This window comes from Xenia sp. Carnegie-2017, unplaced genomic scaffold (genome assembly GCF_021976095.1).
Source record: "Xenia sp. Carnegie-2017 unplaced genomic scaffold, XeniaSp_v1 HiC_scaffold_24, whole genome shotgun sequence".
NCBI classification, from domain to species: Eukaryota; Metazoa; Cnidaria; class Anthozoa; order Malacalcyonacea; family Xeniidae; genus Xenia; species Xenia sp. Carnegie-2017.
In genome coordinates this window covers 2938268-2957352 of record NW_025813487.1, presented here as the reverse complement: position 1 = coordinate 2957352, position 19085 = coordinate 2938268, and the positions used below count along the sequence as shown (strand labels likewise).

General features: G+C 41.6%; 1 protein-coding gene across 1 annotated transcript; it reads left to right on the top strand.

Annotated features, from left to right (window-relative positions):
- Positions 1–12666: 12666 nt before the first annotated feature.
- LOC124451951 (alpha-(1,3)-fucosyltransferase 11-like) lies at positions 12667–14064 on the top strand. The gene has a single exon (XM_047002551.1). The coding sequence runs from the start codon at positions 12667–12669 to the stop codon at positions 13948–13950; it is 1284 nt and encodes a 427-aa protein (XP_046858507.1). The 3' UTR covers positions 13951–14064.
- The last annotated feature ends 5021 nt before the right edge of the window (positions 14065–19085 follow it).

Genomic DNA, 19085 nt, shown 5'->3' with positions numbered 1-19085 from the left:
ATAACCACAATAACAGGAAAAGCCTACGTATAGGACGCGGTCAACCTACTGACCACAGACAACGTACAGGACGCGGTTAATCAACTGGCCACAGTTTACGTCATTGTACGATCACTTATAAGTGATGAAACGAAAGCTGTAGTTATGTTGGTGCTTAGTAGAAGTCCACATCAGAAGAAAGCCTCATGTAAAGGAAAACGAACTATTTACGAAAACAACCAAAGAATCCAGATATATATCCAATCCATCAACGAAAGAGTCACTGAAAGCAGTTGTCTTATATAAGTTTGATCACTTAAACATTTATATTATAACGTTTATATCAAAATTATTAGTATATTAAATAAATATCTTAAGAATTGAGAGCAACGTCTCCACAAGTTTTACTCCTTTTGTTACGAGCAATTGAACCAAAAGCGGCCATTTTATTATTAGTCGGGAGGTTCGTAACACAGAACAGTTATTTCCACAGGTATAATATACAGTAAATGAAGTTAACTTTGGGGAAAAAGGAAAACTGATCAAAATGAAACCTTGTAAGGGGGTTCGTTTTACAGTCAAGTAAGGAATAAAGTTATTGAACAGCATTCTTGATGTTTCTTATGTGGCCACAACATCTGACTTGTCAATTGACACAATGACTGTAGACAACATGCAGGGCCAAATTTAATGTCCTCTTAGGGGGCGCAACAAGGCCTAAAAATGTACAGTTTTTTGCCTATTTTAATCAATTTTGTAAGCTTTCTCCTACAGACAGGAATCGTTACTGGCATTGCATCTTATTATTAATCAAAGCTTAATGATATTTCTTTGTGGGTAGCCTGCTCACAGGCTAACCACAATGTTATACTAAAAAATGTCCAGATGTCCAGGTGCTAGGATGGCGATTCACGAATTGACACGACTACATGCCCATGATGCGTTACGGAAAATATTTGAAAGTATGAAATTAAGGAAACTCGTAAAATTTTACTGGCAATAGTTGAAATAAACATCTCAAAATATCATACAAGTATACTAAAAGTTAGAATAAATACTGAACAATCATCTACAATTCAAGACCTCGCGTAGGATTAAAAATAAAAATATAATTGTACAAAATTCTGTTGTGAAGATTTTCCATTGAAGCGGAAAAAAAATTAATTTTTTGTTAAAATTTTTGTTAAAATACTTAGCAGGCTTATTGAATCATTGACTGAAGCCTGTTTCTCAAACAGACGTCCGACTTGTTTCAGTCGTTTAAGTGAGTCGTCCATAGAGCGCGAGCTAATAAACTAATAAGACGGACTTTTAGTTGGTGGTAATTGGAGACAAAATTATCATTTTTGTTGATAAATGATCTATAATATTTTGATTATCATTACAAAAAATGACCGTCTGACTTCTCTTGTGATTTCTCATGTTGTTAGTTAAATATTGGTCATTTACGCTCTTCGTGTACCTATTTTTAATTTTCTAGTGGTTGCGCAGTCACCGGTAGAGTGTAATCAAAATGCAAAGGCTAACATAAAGTATTGAAACTCAATAATACTGTGACATGTGCTGCAATATTCGTTAGTTCAAAGGTGAAGGGGCGCAAAATTGGCTTTGGCCCTCGCAGTCAAAATTGCACCACCACGCTACTGTTTATAATATAGGTTCTCGCATAATTTTGATTATAACTATCCGACAGCCGATAAATTTGAATATAAAGCCCTCGATTTGTCTGTGAAATGTAAAGCCATACGGCTTCAGTTTATCTTACCCGTCGGCTTCAGTTTATCTTACCAGGTGTATTTAGGGCTTGGATTCAAATACTTTCTTCTTACTAGTCTGTTTGCTCGTCGTGGTCTCGTTGCTTCAAGGTCAATTTCTTTGAGCATAGTTTGAATAGCCAAATAACGTACTAGCACGTTATACTTAGATTGCAAAAGCTTCCAAGTAGCTCTATGTGCAAGCATAATACCGCATTCATTAAGTTCTCGTAAAATATATTGTCTGATACGATCTTCATTAACAACATTCCTGCTTCAACGCAACACGTACAGTTTCAACTTATTTAAAAGAGCACTACTTGAATTAGAAATGCTATGGAATTTATGGAGTAAACTCAAAATAGTTAACTTCTGGTTGCATTCGTGTATTTCTGTTTATGTTTTGCTTCTGCGCATGCATAAAATAACCTTAAAAATAATAATGGAAGCTGTTGTTTTTATGCAGTAAACGACCGTAGCATGTTCAAATTTAGCAAATATGGAAGGAAGTTTGAAAACGTGATACTCTATCGTTAGAGATTAGACTTTAAATTGGTATTGGTGAAACACAGTGTGTCTTTGTCGTAGACTCGTAGTGCAACACTTTCTTATTAACCAATGCTAACTCACGGTTACGTATTAGCAACAATGAGATGGATGTTAGAAACGTTAGTAACGTCAAGTTTTGAAAAAGCAACAAATGTTTAATTTATGCACGACGCATGATCAGTTACTAAAGTGTAATGAATGAGTTAGTGGTCAAGAACTACTTGTAAAAGAGTTTGTATGCACTTCGTTTACCAGAAGCAATTTCAACTTGAAGGTGTAAAGTGACCACGACAAACAACATGATACATGTGCCAATTCTTCAATCAAGGACGAAAATCCTAAAATCGACACCTCACTAAAATTGCAATGTCAACATAGTTTTAACTTTCAAAAACAAAAAGAAATGACTTTTCTGAAGTTCTTGACATGTTTAGAAGGTTCACTTTAGGGGTGGACATGGGAGGAAAAGCTTTGCATAACATCAATATTTACTGAGAAAATTACTATGTACCATCTCAAGTCAAATATAAAGTTTGCATAAACTAACCAATATTCTAGTGGTGCCACTCCATTGAATTTTTCGTGCCACGCATATCTTATTACGCATGTGATTACCATATTGGCAGCCTTTAAATTTCATTGTGTGAAAAATAGGATTAACAATATGGCAAACGGCAGCCAGTAAACTAACAGCCTCTTCACATAAACCCTGTAACAGGAACTCAGCGAGGCGTAAAATGATTTTAAGTCATTAAAAAGAGTTAAAGCTTTAAGCGCAAAGGAAGAATAGCATGTTTGTATTTTCGACATTAAGGACGCTGAATTTTTTTTATAAATTATAATTGCGTGCAGTTGATGTTTGCCATGTATTTATAATTTACAATGGTTTATTCAATAACAAAGGTTTTTTATAATAAGAACTGACTTATGAAATGAAAATACATTTAGAGTATCAAAAATTGTGTCGTAATCATTGACATTCAAATCCTGTCTTAGATAGGTGATTCTCTATTCCTGAGTTAAAACTTGTGAAACTTTCTAAGATATAGCAGCAATCCTTTGGAATTTAACTAATCTCAATGTTATTATGTACTCTGCATGAGGTTCTTATTTATGTATTTCTATTTCTATAGCACTTGTTTTTGTCAGTGATGTATATTTAGTTATAGAATGATACTGTTGGTTAAAGGAGATCCTGACTAACTCTTCATCTTCGTTCGTTATTTAAATGTGTTTATGTAACAAAACTTATATGGATAAAAAGTTGATTTTTCAATAATGTATGAATTAATTATGATCACCATTTTTTAACTGATATGTAGTCGCGTTTTTTATATTAAATTTCTCATCTTTTGTTAGGTACGTAACATGTAAAGAACTAAAGCAAGCATAATTTTGTCCACACGATCGTCGTATATGAAGTCTTATTTTTGAAACGAAGGTAATTTTACGTAAGTTAACCGAGATTTTGTATTCACATTTCTAACTTAGCAAATTTGATACCAAAGCATTGCGTAGTATGAAGTATGACTATAAACAAATCAACGTTCTTACACGAAGAAAAGGTTTGATAATAAATAATTCTGAGACAGTGATGCGGTTGACATTTTACAGATGCTATGTCATAATGAGCAGTATAGAGACCACCGGTTCTGCCGCACTTCACCCCCTGAGAGTCTGCATACCCAAATCCAAGCGACCCAGCCCTAGTTCTCTTACACAGTACGAAGTACTGTGTATACATGTGTTCCGACAAAAAATCGCACCGGTCCTGGGGCACTTCGCAGTTTGAGAAGGAGTATTCACAAATCTAAGGGCCCCAGCCCCAGTTCGGGTACGTGGTTCACATACATAGTAAGCACACAATAAGCACATAGGTCGGCACAAAAATCGCACCGGATAATCAAAGACCAAACTCAGGACAACGGCAGGAGCCAACGACGAGCGGCCCCTCCCGTCGGGGGTCTATTATTTATTTAGACATAAATTCTCACATATTGTATATCCAAACATTCGAAAGCCACGAGGCAGAGCAAGAACAAGTGTGCAAGGGTTATTATCCGGAAAGCTCACCACATGTGGACAAAGCTGCATAGGTGAATACTGCGGATTTTATATGAGGTGGTTAATGGAAGGCGGGCGACTTCCACAACCACGTCGTAAGTGTGGGGTCGTAACACAGGCAGAAACTATCCTTTGTAAAGCCTGCGTTGCGAATAAGGTTCAGCATATGTTTGTTTATAAACAGAAACAAGCAAGAAAAACGTTTGCTAGCGTACTCGCCGGATTAATATCTACATTTAGAATTAATTTTGATTTAGAAAAATATCTCCCCTAATGCATACCAACGAGATTTGCGACACTCGAGATGGATACTGTCAATAAACTTCTGCAACAATATGACCAAGGTTTAATCAGCGGACACGCGCTGAACGCCTCTCTTAAGGCTCTTCAACCGCCCGCTGCCTCAACACCCACGCCAAGAAATGTCACTCCGCCAATCTCCAAACCGTGCAAGTGCAGCCCCGTCAAGTCTACCGATGATGAAATTGATGCATACATCGATGAGCTTCTGGCTGAAATGTCATTGAGGCGCAGACCACAACGCCCCAAAAGGGCTCCTTCCCCACCACCCACGGAACTTAAGTGGCATAAAACGAAGGCCTTCAACTATCATCTGAGAGCCTGGAAAATTCAGGTGCCGAAGGGGCACCCCTCCGAACGCGACTTGATGGTTTTCCTCAAAAGCGCCCAGCCCCACATCGAACACAAATTTGTCGAGGAGCTATTAGCTCTACGAGGAGTTAAGTTCCAGTTGGCGGTGGAGGTTGAGCTTCGGAAGGATCAAGTAAATGGTACTGAAGTGGTTCAAGCACCAGTGTTCAGGGCAAAGTAGATCACGCTGCTACAGGCGCATGAGATTCCGCAACCCCCACATGAAGCCTTCCAAACTATCCGTGAGAGATTGGAAAATTCACTCGGGAAGGGTATGGGTGGGTAGTGGATGGTGTCAAAACACTCTAGCTTGACATCGCTCACTACCAGCCTTTATGCGGAGGCTAATACCTTCCTTTCCCCACCCCAGTCAAGAATAAGAAGGCGATCGTCAACGTGAAAAACAAAGACGACGACTGCTTCTGCTGGTCTCAAAGGGCAGGGCTGTTTCCTGCAGCTAAAGACCCGCAACAACCGGGCAAGTATCCCACTGGAGATGGCCTTGACTTTTTGGGGGTGAGCGCACCCACATCGCTCTCCCAGCTCGAACGAGTAGAGCGTCAGAACGATCTTTCTATCAACGTGTATGGTTGGGAAGGCGGCGTCGTTCCTTGCCATATAAGCAAAGTAGAGAGAGCTCACAAGATTGTGAATCTCTTCCTCGTCTCGGATTCGAAAATTCATGAGAAACACCACTACACTTGGATCAAGGACTTCAACCGCCTTCTCAACAGGGAATCGAAGGATACCCACCTGCTGCACTTCTGTGAGCGTTGCCTTCACGGCTTCACCAGACAGGATTTGTTGGAAGAGCATAAGCCTGAATGTCGAGGCTTCAACCAGGCCGTGGTTGCCATCAGAATCAACCCCCGGAAAAAAATGAAAAAATCAGCTTTGAGCACTACCACAAGCAGCTCAAAGCGCCCTTCATAATCTACGTCGACTTCGAGAGTCTGGTTCGCAAAATCGAAGACCGCGCGCTTAACCCCAACAAGAGTTACACCCAACAAACCTCCCGACACGAGGCATATGGCTACTCGTACATAGTCGTTCATTCCGACGGGGAAACGCAGCCGCCGCAGCTCCACCAATGGCCTGACGGAACCAAGCATTTCCTGGATGCGATCCAAGAAGAAGAGCGTAAGATCAAGACAGTGTTGGCTAACCCCGAGCCTATGCACAAGACAGGAAAGGACTGGGGGAGCCACAAGAAAGCCACAAACTGCCACTTTTGCAGCAAGCCCATCGAAGGCGATTCTATGCGAGACCACTGCCACATTACTGGCAAGTACCAAGATGCGGCCCAAAGTGAGTGCAACCTCAAGTTGCGGCTCAGTTCGAAGATGACAACCATACCGATTGTCTTCCACAACCTGCGGGGCTACGACAGCCATCTCATCATGCAGACTATCGCAAAGACTGAAGGGAAGGTCACCTGCATCCCCAACAATGCCGTGAAATACATTTCGTTCAGTATCGGCCAGCTTCGATTTATCGACAGCGCCCAGTTGATGCTCTGATGTCTGGATAAACTGGTGGAAGCCAGCAATCCGCAAGACATGCGCATCACAGCAGACTTAGAGTCAAACCCTAAGAGGCGTACCCTCCTGCTCCGCAACGGGATCTACCCCTATGAGTATATAGACGGCTGGTCCACATTCGACGAGGGGTCCCTCCCACCAAAGAAGGCTTTCTACAGCAAACTGTCCGTCAAAGGCATTACCGATGACGACTATGCCCACGGAAAAATGGTCTGGGACGCCTTCGGCTGCACAACCCACGAGCTCTACCTTCGGACTGATGTTCTCCTCCTCGCCGACGTCTTCGAGAACTTCCAAAAACTGTGCCTCGAGCAATACAAGCTAGGCCTGGCCCCTTATTATACGAGCCCGGGCTTAAGCTGGAACGCTCTCCTCAAGCACACGGGGGTGGAGCTCGAGCTACTCACTGATATAGATATGCATCCGCTGTTCAGCACAGCCAACAAGAATGTGCTGGGAAAATGAAGGACGAGTGCGCTGGGGCGCCTATCGCTGAGTTTTTGGGACTCAGGCCCTAGATGTACTCTATCCTGAAAGCCGAAGGTGTTAAAAAGCGTGACAGGACCCCATCGTCTAAGCCGACGCTGTTTCGGTACCAAAGGGCACCACTTGGAGCTCCTCGCGCACAAACGTGACCTTAGGTCAATCGCTCAAAAATAAAACACGGGCTTCTTGCCCTCAACTACAGCCCGCTCGACCTGGTGTGAGGTCACACTCCAGATAGGATCGGTCGCCCTACGCCGTTCGCCACCTTCGAGGTCGCCAGGCGCATACAAATACCGCAGCATAACATCCGATGGCAAGCGTTGCTCTTTGAAACCAACTGTACGAAGCGCCGGCGCAACGGGTTTAGCCTTAACGCTCTTCTTCCGAATCGCAAGGGAGGGCTTTTCGCCCGTCAAACGGGTAGTTTCATTATTGAGCGCTTTAACCACCTCAGGTAATTTTAAGACCCATTCTTTGTTACGAGTTCCAGGCTCAGCCAGCTCGCGGTTATACTGATAAACGAACAGTCGCTCCGCCAATGTTCGATTAAATCTTTCTACGATCCCCTGATCCGTATGAACTCCGACTCTACCCCGTCAAATCGCTTTGCACAGCCTCGGGAACTCCGAGCCAGGGTCGACTTGTAAAACTTTAGGCCATCGAAGAGGCCCACGGGCATAAATAGACTCTAACGCCTTCCCAACCTGGGTTGCTGTCTTGTCTGTGATCGCGTGGGCCTCCCTATATCGACTTGCTACGTCGACGACCGTCAATGCGTATTTGAATGTGCGTCTTCCGACCATCGTGATATCAGAAAAAGAATCGGCCTAGTGGACCTCATTCGGGGTGCTGATATCAAACTTAGGTCGGGAATAGCACTTCGCGCTGGTGCGGGCAAATAGATCTGCCAGATGGCCTGTTTTTTAGCCATTCATGAGCCACATCCTCGCAGACGCCAGTCTCTTTTGCCAGCTTTGGAATAGCAGCAAGGCCCATCCAGTACCCTGCAGGACTGTAGTAAACCTCTGCGAGGCGTTCCTCAACGCTTCCGTCCGTAGAAACGCGACCATGCTTTGTCAGGACGACAGCTTTGACATTACGTGTCGTAGGCGACTTCTCTTCAGCTTCGAAATCGTCAGGAACACCGCCTGTGGTCAGAGGCACAAAGTCGAGTACTTAATGGTCATTAGTTAGAGTGTCTCCGCCGAACATTCCAATTAATCTTTTTAAAAGCCCCTCTACAGAACCCTCTTCTATAAACAGCCGCCCCGCCAGGACAGCATGGCCCCCGCAGACAGCCGTTGCTCGACTCTGCACTGTGAAAATACTTGCGCTGCTGGAGCTCTGTATATGCTTCCTCAATTTCAGCGAGCACACATCCAAAGCTATTGAAGACAAGCACATGTGTTCCAGTACAACAAACAGTTAGCCGGTGGTGCCCCCCTTTAACCGGATCATGGAGAGGGTAGATATTGTCCGTGTTGCTGATGCAAAACTGCCCATTGTGGAGATGTGGTAGGTTGTCGCAGCTACAGACCCCAACGAACCATTTTTGGTCTCGCTTGGCCTTCAGGAGGCGTTCGATGTCAACGCTCGAGATCGGGTAATCCATTCCTTATACTGAGCACAGCGGGAGGCTGTTTAGAGTCGCCACCAGGATGGCCCTTTACGCAGAGAATGCCTCGATCTCCTTCGCTCTCGGTGCGCTCAGCTCGCTGGGGACAATGTCGTTGACAGTATCTTTGGCGCGGTTATTCTAAACGGCAACATGTCTCACCCCTCCGAGAACTACCTGGTGGAATATGTGCCATCCCGCAAGCATCGACGCGAAGTGCAAAAAGATTGACGCTGGAAAGACTCACAAAAACGACGGAAACCGTTCGAAGAACACGCGCAACGCCAAGGTCGACAACAAGACGGAAGACGGGGGCGTCGAAGCGCGCAGCGCCTAGAAGAACAGCAGGGACACGACGGAAGACCACGGGGCGAGAGAAGAATAGTGGTTTGTATGAATTCAAGAGCATGCTCCTGGATGCGGCAAAGAGCACGAGCAAGAGAGCAGCGAATCGCGCAAAATTGAGGGCCATTTCTAAGTTGAAATCGTCAGCCACAAGTTTGACACCCAATGTCCTTGCTTCGGCGCCCGCTGCGGCTTCACGTTTCCATTAGCCCATCAACAACAGCATCTCCCGGGCCTTGCGGGCAGCGTCCTCGACCCCGACGTGCGACCACATTGGCCAGTCGTTAAACATTTAGAGCGGTGCATATCTTTCCAAAAAAGATTTTCGGCTGTTTTTCCCCGCCCCCGGGTCAGTCGTCCCGACGCCATCACAGGTGCCCACGCCTTCTGTTCTTCCAAGTGTTATCGCGCGCGATACTAGCACTGGTGGCGACAAATACCCGCTATCCCCGGGCTTCATTTTAAAAAAGAATGGTTTGACGACCTTCTGCCTTTACTCAAAAAATAGGGGGCAAAATGTTTTGCTCTTGGGTCAGAGCAATATGGGCAAGAGCTTCTTCATGAAACGGCTCCTTGCTCACGTTCGTCCAAAAGGCTGTACGTCATTTCGAACACCTCCGCTGATCAATATATCCAACCTAACACGGTCTTGAAGCATTATTTCGTCATGCCTGAATCGATCGAGGATACGAGAAAAAGAAAGAGAGTCCTACGTCATCATCGACAAAATCCGCGTCATGAATCTCAAATGCGGAACACAGAGGGAGTGCCTGTGCCTCTATAAGTTCTTTACGATGTATAGCCATCATCTGAAATTGAACGTCTTCTTCCTCTCCCAGAGCTTCGACAACATAAAGGACATGAAGGTTAACACAACTTTCTCTATCTCTTCCGATTCACGGATAAGTCGAACGTGAAGCAGTTTCTTAATACGCTCTTCGACGGCACGGGCAATAAACCGGTTCTCTTCTTCAAACTGTACGAGAAACTCTTGACTCGCTGCGAGCGGTCGATCCTCACTATGGACTGCACCACTCAGCAATTCGCCTATTATTACGACGAAAATTCTATTGCGGTGGACTTTCAGTGAAAGCTTTGCCTTCTCCGTCATTACCAGAAAGTTTTTAAGCTTTAGCAGCTTTGCAGCTTTTAATTGAGAAAAATCTGACCAAGAATTACAGAAAGAAGTTCAGGAGGATATCACCAGATTCTTGAAGAAAAGGAACATATTCGAGTCCGGATCGTCTCCACAGCGGCTTGAGCGAGTGCCGGATGGTTATCTGTCGGCCTTCCTCATCCTAAAGGCGCGGCGGTCCTCCAGTTTATCGAGAACCAACCCGAGCACATTATCAAACGCGCTAAGTCCTCTCTAATTGAGAAAAATCTGACCAAGAACTAAAATTTGAGAAAGTAGTTCAGGAGGGATATCACCAGATTCTTGAAGAAAATTGAACATATTCGAGTCCGGATCGTCGATGGTCTCCCATTGCGACTTGAGCGAATGGCGGATGGTTATCTGTCGGCCTTCCTCATCCCAAAAGCGCGGGGGGTGGAGGTCCTCCAGTTTATCATAAACCAACCCGGGCACATAAGTCCTTTATGGAGGTCTTGGTTTATCTCTCGAATGGGGCCCAAGCAAAGGGGACTGGAGCATCAAATCGCTACCAGGATTTCATCTCCTTCCTCTGTAAAGCATTGCAGTATATACTAACCCATCCCTTTGCAGGATCTAACCCATCCAAGTTGAGCTTGCTGATTTTAAAAAAAAACACCCAAGCGTAAAAGAGCTCTATGCCTTGTTCAAGGGTAACCCCAAGCTTCTCAATGAAGAGTCGGTCCTGAGCGCGGTCAAATCCATGTTGCTCAACTATTCTGAAGATACAGGCCAAGTTCGCGACAGCGTCGCTGATGTCCGTTTGAAAAACTAACTCCTGGCGGTCATTACAACCGCGCCTTCTCTCCAGACTCGTAAAGAGGGGGAGTTCGATCGCTTGCTGCTGCTCGTCTTTGGCCGCTTTCTGGCGTGCCAGAACTATTTCACTACGGTTGCGCAGCTGGTACAATTGTTTACGGAAAACCCTCAAGGGTTTGAAACCAATCTTAGGCAGCCTCAAGCGGATCAGGATATGCGTGTTGCCATCGTGGCTGACTATCGCGTGCTTGTGAATAAAGTAAACCGACAGTTTCTCAGCAGGTATCCCTTTGAGGTGGTCGCTATCACCATAGTCGATTTCGGCCATCCTCAGTTTCGCCTGGCGAGGCAGAAGTTGCAGGAGATCAGACAGCATGCTCTTGCGGTACCGGGGTCAGGACAGAAGTTCGGTGATTTGGCGGCCTTGCTTGACACCTACTCTAAAACACCCGAGATCAAACTTATAAATTATGATCGTAATTTTACGCCTGGAAGCGTCAGAGTCAAGATGAATAGCGAGGCTGCCTTTATCAATGCGCTCCTCATTAACGGGAGCCGCATCACTAGCAAGTGTGTTGCTACATTGAACGCTCGAGGCCTTGTTCGCAAGATCCACTGAGCTTGATCCCTATATGGGAATACGCTTTGGACCGCCCCACCCGTACGCAGCTGGAAGTTGTTCTCACCTAAGCTCAGGCCGCCAAGCGACTTTAGTATCGTCGTTCCGATAGAGCTGCGACGATGGTGGGACGCCCTTCTGCGCGTATTACTCTGCAGGCGGAGAGGGGGGCCGGCGTATGGTCTACGCTTGACCCAGTTCTCAGCTCGAGTCGAGTGCTTCGCATGGGGATCGCGGCTGCTGTAAACGATGTTGCGACAGTCCGGCTAAAAGTGAATGATGTCGAGAAGATAAGTTTCGAAGTGCGCAAGCCACGCGGGCTGGTTTCAGCTTTCACAGTTTTCAACCCTGCATTGGAGATTGACGCGGGGGCCATTATTGGGTTTTCTTCAACATCTTCTACCGTAGGTTCGATAGTGACATTGCTATTAGAGCAGTATGACTTTGTGTGAGCCCTCCGCATCCCCTTCTTCACCTCTGGTGTCGACGGCGCCTCTCTATCCTACGCTGCCTACTGCGAGCGATGCTGGAAATACGTACCGATTACAGGAGATTTCAGAGTTCGAAACAATTCAACTGACTCTTTCTCGAGTTTAGTACACACTCCGCGATGTCCTCTTCTTCTAGCACGAAGCCTTTCCAGTTTTTCCTTCTCTTCAGTCGACATTTTCGTAAGAAACGAATATGGGCGACTTAATTTCGTTAAAGCTGCCCCACGTGCATGACAATTATGATGAAATTGTACGTCCATTTAATTAGCATACATGTGAGTGGTAATGTCAACTTTCATCAAGCCAAAAACCTTGTTTGCTAGTAATAAGATGTATAATATATGCACGTGGCTGTTTAATTTTAAGAAAAGATTGTAGCAAACATAGCATGCTCATGTTTATAAAATGGAGACGTTTTGTCAAATCATGTAAGATGCTTATTGCGTTGTAAGCGAGTGACCATTTCATTAATGTTTTATTGATATTAACAACATTTCATGAAAATTTGACATTGTTGAAGACAGAAATATATCTTTAACTTATTGTTACATTTTGTCACATATAAAACTTGCTAACATGTTATCACATTTTCTTTTTCAGTTTCAACTTGTATAGATATAGGTTTTACGAACACCTCGATCTACTCTCGCTTACGTAAATATGGCCACTTTATCTCATAAGGGATGTAGTATGCAGTTCCGCATATCCATCGTTTTTTGTTGTGGGTTTTACTACGATCATCTATCTTTACAAAATGAGTTTGTGATAAAATATGCTCCTGCATCTGAAACTACGTTTACTCATCAACCTGAAATAACGCCTACCAATAAATCTGAAACAACGTCTACTCGTCAACCTGAAACAACGTCTACTCATCAAATTGGAACAACTTCTACTAATGAATCTAAAACAGTGTCTACTTATAAGTCCGAAACAACGTCTACCATTGCAATAAATATAACATCGTCTCCATTACGAACAGGTAAAATAGTTCTTTTGTTTTGGAGTAAATTTTTTGGTGCTTCACCCGCATCCTTTGAAGTAAACTTGCCAAAAGGTGACAAAGAAGGCGAATGTCCTGTGGCCTGTGAGGTTACATCAGACCATCAGCGAGCTAAAGAAGCAAATGGATTTATTGTACATTCAAGAGATCCATATCCTCTACCTCCATCAAAAGATGTTCCCTGGATCCTAACGGGTATGGAAAATCCTGTTTATACTCCTATACTTTCTGACGGCAACTTTATGTCACAGTTTCAATTGTCGAGAAGCTATCGACTTGATTCTGATTTTCCTACACCACTCTTCACAAAGCCAAATTTAGATCCACCGGTTCCGTTTGAGAAAAAAACGGGAGGAATTATTGCTACTCTTTCCAACTGCGAAGCTGTCAGGACAGCGTATATAAGACATCTCATGGAACATGTTCATGTCGATTCCTATGGTGGATGTTTACATAATAAAGATGGTATAGTAGGACGCTGGGCACCAAACTTTAGAGAAGCAAAACAAGATGTGGAAAAATTATACAAGTTTGTTATTGTGTTTTTCAACCAAGATTGTGATTACTATGTTGATGAAAAAATTCTTAATGCACTTAACACAGGTGCAGTACCTGTGGTGATGAGCACGGATAAAATTAATGATTTTTTGCCTGGAAATCTGAAAAATGCCATTATCAATGTCAGAGATTTTAAGTCTCCCAAAGAATTGGCGGAGCGACTAATGAACAACAAAACTGAGTATAATAAGTTCTTGGAATGGAAAGTAAAAGGCTTAGGTCATATTAACGACACTGTGATTGGAAGATTTTGGGAAAGTAAATTTAGACAATGGTGTTATGTGTGCCAGGGAGTATCGGATGGAAAAGGGCACAAAGAAGGTCTTAAACCTGACTTTTGTAAAACAAGAGAATATGAAGACTGGGGAATTACACCGTTGTGACCTTGGTACACATGACGGACTGGTCGCAAAGATGAATGAAATTATAGAAACAATTTACTGCATGTAAATGATATGTACCGAGTTAGTAAGGAATTAAAACGTTTGATATCTGCATTGTTTTCGATTTTGAGTTTAAGAAAATTGGACAAACAATGTTCTAAACTCGTTTATTTCGTTTAGATGCAATAAGTCGACCAACGCATTTTGTACACTCAGGCCCAGTATTACGAAGGTACCTACAATGCTTTGTAGGAACAATTCCAAAAGTATTTATCTTAGACTTTGAAACCCGTGATGGTTTATTGTTTGTGATATCGTAACTTTTTAGAAATCTGGAGGCACCATTTGAATTTGGTCGTAACGCTTACCAACTTGTATTTGCTATCTTCTAGTAACAACACTTCCTTCTGTAGTGGTTCAGAGTTCGTTGAAAAATAAATTTTAGCTCGTCAATTTTATTCATAGTACTTTCAGAAAAACACTAGTAGTCATGAATTTGTAAAGAATATAATTTTAACAATGCACTTAATTATCTCTAAGATGCTTAGAAATGCAAATTTACGCCAAAATTTGTTGTAGTAATTTATCTTGACATTACCATAGATGGGCCACCTACTTTCTTTACCCATAATAGTTGCTGGCTGGTGCATTTTTGGCCATAAAATTTATTTTGATATTGAATTATAGCTTTTGTTATCACATAATCAAAAAAGATAATAAACTAATTGCTTCCTCTTTTCTCAATCGATGCAAATATTTTAGCTATTTTTCGTTATCTCCAGAACACAGCGTGTGCTACTTTGTATTCAGTTTACTCAGGACTATAACGGACTATTTTCCATTTCATTTCATCGATTTGCACAACAAAATTTTGTAAATACAACTAACGTTGTGTTTGGTGCGCATAACCTTTCTGTTTTTTATTTTATTATGTTGAAATTTAACAGCTGGAGACATTACGCAACCATAATTTTCGCAGAAGTTGGCAAACATCAAATATATATCGTTTGAGAGAATACTACACTGTGATGAGACTTGATGCACTGTGCTTGTATTTAAACATTTAAACCAGTGTTGATATGTATGTAGCAAATTGTCATGATGTAACCGTGCTTATCTCACCTATCATTTATATTATATTTCTTAAATTACGTTTGTACTCTATAGACCATATATTCCTCTCAAAGATATTATTCAACAAGGCATGACATGTGAGTTCGTAATTATTGCAAGTGAATACTAGTAACTATTCTTTGATACAATAAATTTCACACGGGTAACAACACGGACTAATTAACCTAATGATACGAGATACGAATATACTGGATTCGTAAATTTAATGTGGAGAAATGAAGACATGTGGAGAAGGATTTACGGCAATTTACACGATGTACTTTGGGAAACTATGGAACAATTTAATATTTTGATAATATTACTTTTGTGTTATATCGCTCAGTACATCAGATTGTATTTTTATTTCATAATAAAAAATCGCCCGAAAAGTTCCTGTTATTTGCCTACGAGTCCAAGATTTGGGGTGTATCACCCCCCCTATACCCTTCTCCCAGATGCATTGGCGCTGATTGTGCTGTCTGCATTGGATTTTAAAATCCTGCAACAGGACCTTATTGCACTAATTCCATGTTCACACGTATACATATTTTTAAAAAATACGGAGATTTTTCCTCCGTTTCTGAACAGATTTGCGACCACACATAGCGTATTTAAATCGTTTCCACCTGTCCACACGTATGCACAAAACCGGAGAAAATTCAATACTTGTAATCTCTTAGCATGTGTATTTACTTGTAATAAGGGATTCTTCAAGCTTTTGCATCATCGAATTTGTTAATTACTCAATGATTTATTATCAAAAACATATAGAATACAAACGAAATACTAAGCTTTAATAGCTTACGACTACATGTTCTCAAATTCAGTCACATGACCATATCAATGACGCATGCGTAATTAAATTAATAACTAATTAATAAAATAGAGACTTTGTCGTGGTGACAAATCTGAAAATCGTTCTAAAGATCGCAAATATTATTGTGAATGGTAAAAGTAATAATTTAATAGTGAAATTAAACGACACAATGCATTTTGGGAGACCACTCCTTAGATGTCAATGTCTGCTAAATGAAAATTTAAAATCTACCGATATTTGTAAAGCCAAGAAAGAATGTACGTCATCTCCAAATGGGGAGATGACGCTCAAAACAAGGATGAATTGAAAACATAATCCTTTTGTCGGCAGAGGACGGGATTAGTTAACTTAATCAAAACAGCCTCCATGACGCGTACTTGAAAGAATGAACGGCATTTCTTAATAATTCTAAAATTGTCGTCGGAAGAGGAATCAGCACAATGGGAGTTATTCAAGAGACGTTTACCTATCGCGGAGTCACATTAAACTAAATTATTTTTCTTACAATCACGTTTTGGTTGTTGTCTTGATGGAATCGTTCTATTTCTGATTGAAGTTGGTACATGATGTTTCATGCTATCACCCAACCTTTGAGACGTTCTACTTACACAGCGAACATCGCACACATATTTATATTCATAAATTACATTGCTTAAAAGTTCTGCCGGTAAAGATTCTTTTGAGCTGGGTGGTAGAATAGTTCTTTTCAAAAATATAAAGATAACATTGCTCGCAAAAGAAAATTCTCTGTAATATTCTTAGTTTTCCTCTTAATATCATCAGAAACCTTACCCATCCATGGAAGTTTAATAGACACAGGGCACTTAGCTGGTCCAAAAGGCCTATTCTGCTCATTTTTTTTGTAGATGAGAAAAGTTTATCAAGCATTTTTTCCGGATATCCATTTGAGAGAAATATATTTTTCAATGAGTTGAGATCACCCTCAATGAACTCCTCTGATGACAGTCTAAGCGTTCGCTTTATTAATGACTTTAATAAAAAAATCTTTTCTCAGTGTGAAGAAGAAGATCAAAGCATGTGTACAAACCTGTAAAAGTTGCCTTGCAATGAATTCTAAGAAGGAATTGGCCATTGCGTATGGACAAGAACATCTAAAATTGCTAACTCACAATTTGATTCATGTTCAGACGTATAATTTAAAGAAGGGTGAAGAGAACAGAGTTTATGTAAAAATAATTGGTGATTTTTGTCAAATCGAAAAAGGGAAAAGGTGTCGTCAACGTAACGCTTGTACCACAGCACTTCTGGAGGTTCAGAAGAGGCAAACATCTTACACTCATAATAGTCGATGAAAATAGTGGCAACTACTGGTTCAAGAGGAGAACCTATAGCCACCCCATCAATTTGTTTGTACGTAATATCATTAAAACTAACTCTAGTGGCCGCTAACACTAATTCTCTAAAAGCTTTCTCGGACATGTGTGGTACAGCCGAGAACTTCTCTTCTTCTGGTACAGAAGAGAACTTCTCTAAAACAGGTGAAAGTACAACTGACAGTTGTTTAGCTAACTCATGATGAGCTGAGTTGATCATGGCAAGAATTGGTCGGAGTGGAGCGCCCTCTTTGTGGATTTTGAAAAATCTGCACCGGTTGGGCGAACTAAATTATAAAAATTCTCACTGATTTTATTTGACTTTCTTAACTCTAAGAGAAGTGTTTGTAATCTCCTATCTAGTGAAGAGGTTTTATCGCAATCTGGCAAGTTTCCAAGCGTGCAAACTTTTTTCTCGTCGTTTAAAATGTCTAGCATTTTGCCATTATAGTCTTCCCTATATAAAATCACTGCACCAGAGCCTTTGTCTGGTTTGCAAAGTACAATGTCCATATTCCTCTTCAAATTAGAAGGCACAATCATATTTGCTTTCGTTAGAGAAAATTCTTTAGAATCAACCTTACACTCTGAAAAAGTGTGCGCAAGGCTTGACATCGAAACATTGAATTTTTATTCCAACCCTATGATAAAAAATTCGAACGCTCTCACTAAGCATTTGAAAAACATGAAATTTAAAACGAAGTGGCACGGATATAATATCAACTCTGCAATTCCATTACAAAGAAATACTTAACAAATTCGAAAAACAGCACGCACAAAATATTCCAAAAAAGTGCACTCGGTGTTCACGTGTTACATTTAGCTAATTTCAATATTTCAAGAAGTGCTCTAGTATGTACAGGGGGTGCGTTCCTGAGTGAGATTTCTCAACGCGGAACGTCCAAGTACTTTGTTATGTTCGGAAGAGCAAATTCAAACAATGCTCGATTTGCACATTCTTTAGTTGACTTTTTAATGTGGATCAGGCGAAGCAGATTAAACAATTATTAAACGCCATCCATATTTAGATGGTCTGATCCAATTACACGGGAACTAACAGAGAGTTAGGAAAAGTGTGCGAAACGCAAGACGAAGGCTAGTATTTTGCACCGCTTTTCCTAACTCTAGCAACATTCTTAAGTGTTTGCATCATGCCATCAAAACAATTAAAAGCGTTGAGTAATTGTTTCTGAAAATAGCAACTAGAAGGTGGTGTTGTAACTGTTTTTATATAACCGGAAATATGACCGGTAATTCTCACAAGCGACTAACAAAGCTGTAAATGTATAGTGAACGATGAAGGCAAACCAAACAAGCGTAAAATTACTGCCACGTGTACCCCAAGTCACTTCAAGAACGGCTGATTCCGTTGAAATATATCATGTATACAAAGTTAGAAGTACGGTTTCTTGGATTTGTATGTTATTTAAACTGCAACAAAGTGCAATACATTACGAAGAGAATGAATCTACAAACGAATAATTAACTCTCGCAAATATTGTGCAATTCTATTAGCATCTACCGCAGAGATCCCACGAGATACTACGCATGCGCAAATTGGTCATTCTCTACCTTGCTCACCTGTGCCGCAGAGACTTGTTAAAAGTTGACCTTGATGAAAATTACAAGGCAATCTGTAGTAACAAAGAACCTGTTGCTGCAGAACTGTTTAGTGAGGATGTAAAGGAACGCCTGAAAACAGTAAAAGAAAGCAAAAAGGCCGCACAGCAACTGACAAGCCAAAAACGGAAGCGCAACGATCAACGGTCGACCATCTCATATAATTCCAATGTACCTTTTTTATTCCAACGTCATCTGCAAAACCGAGCCCAACGACACAACTATTATCAAAACCAACCCAAGAGTAAAGT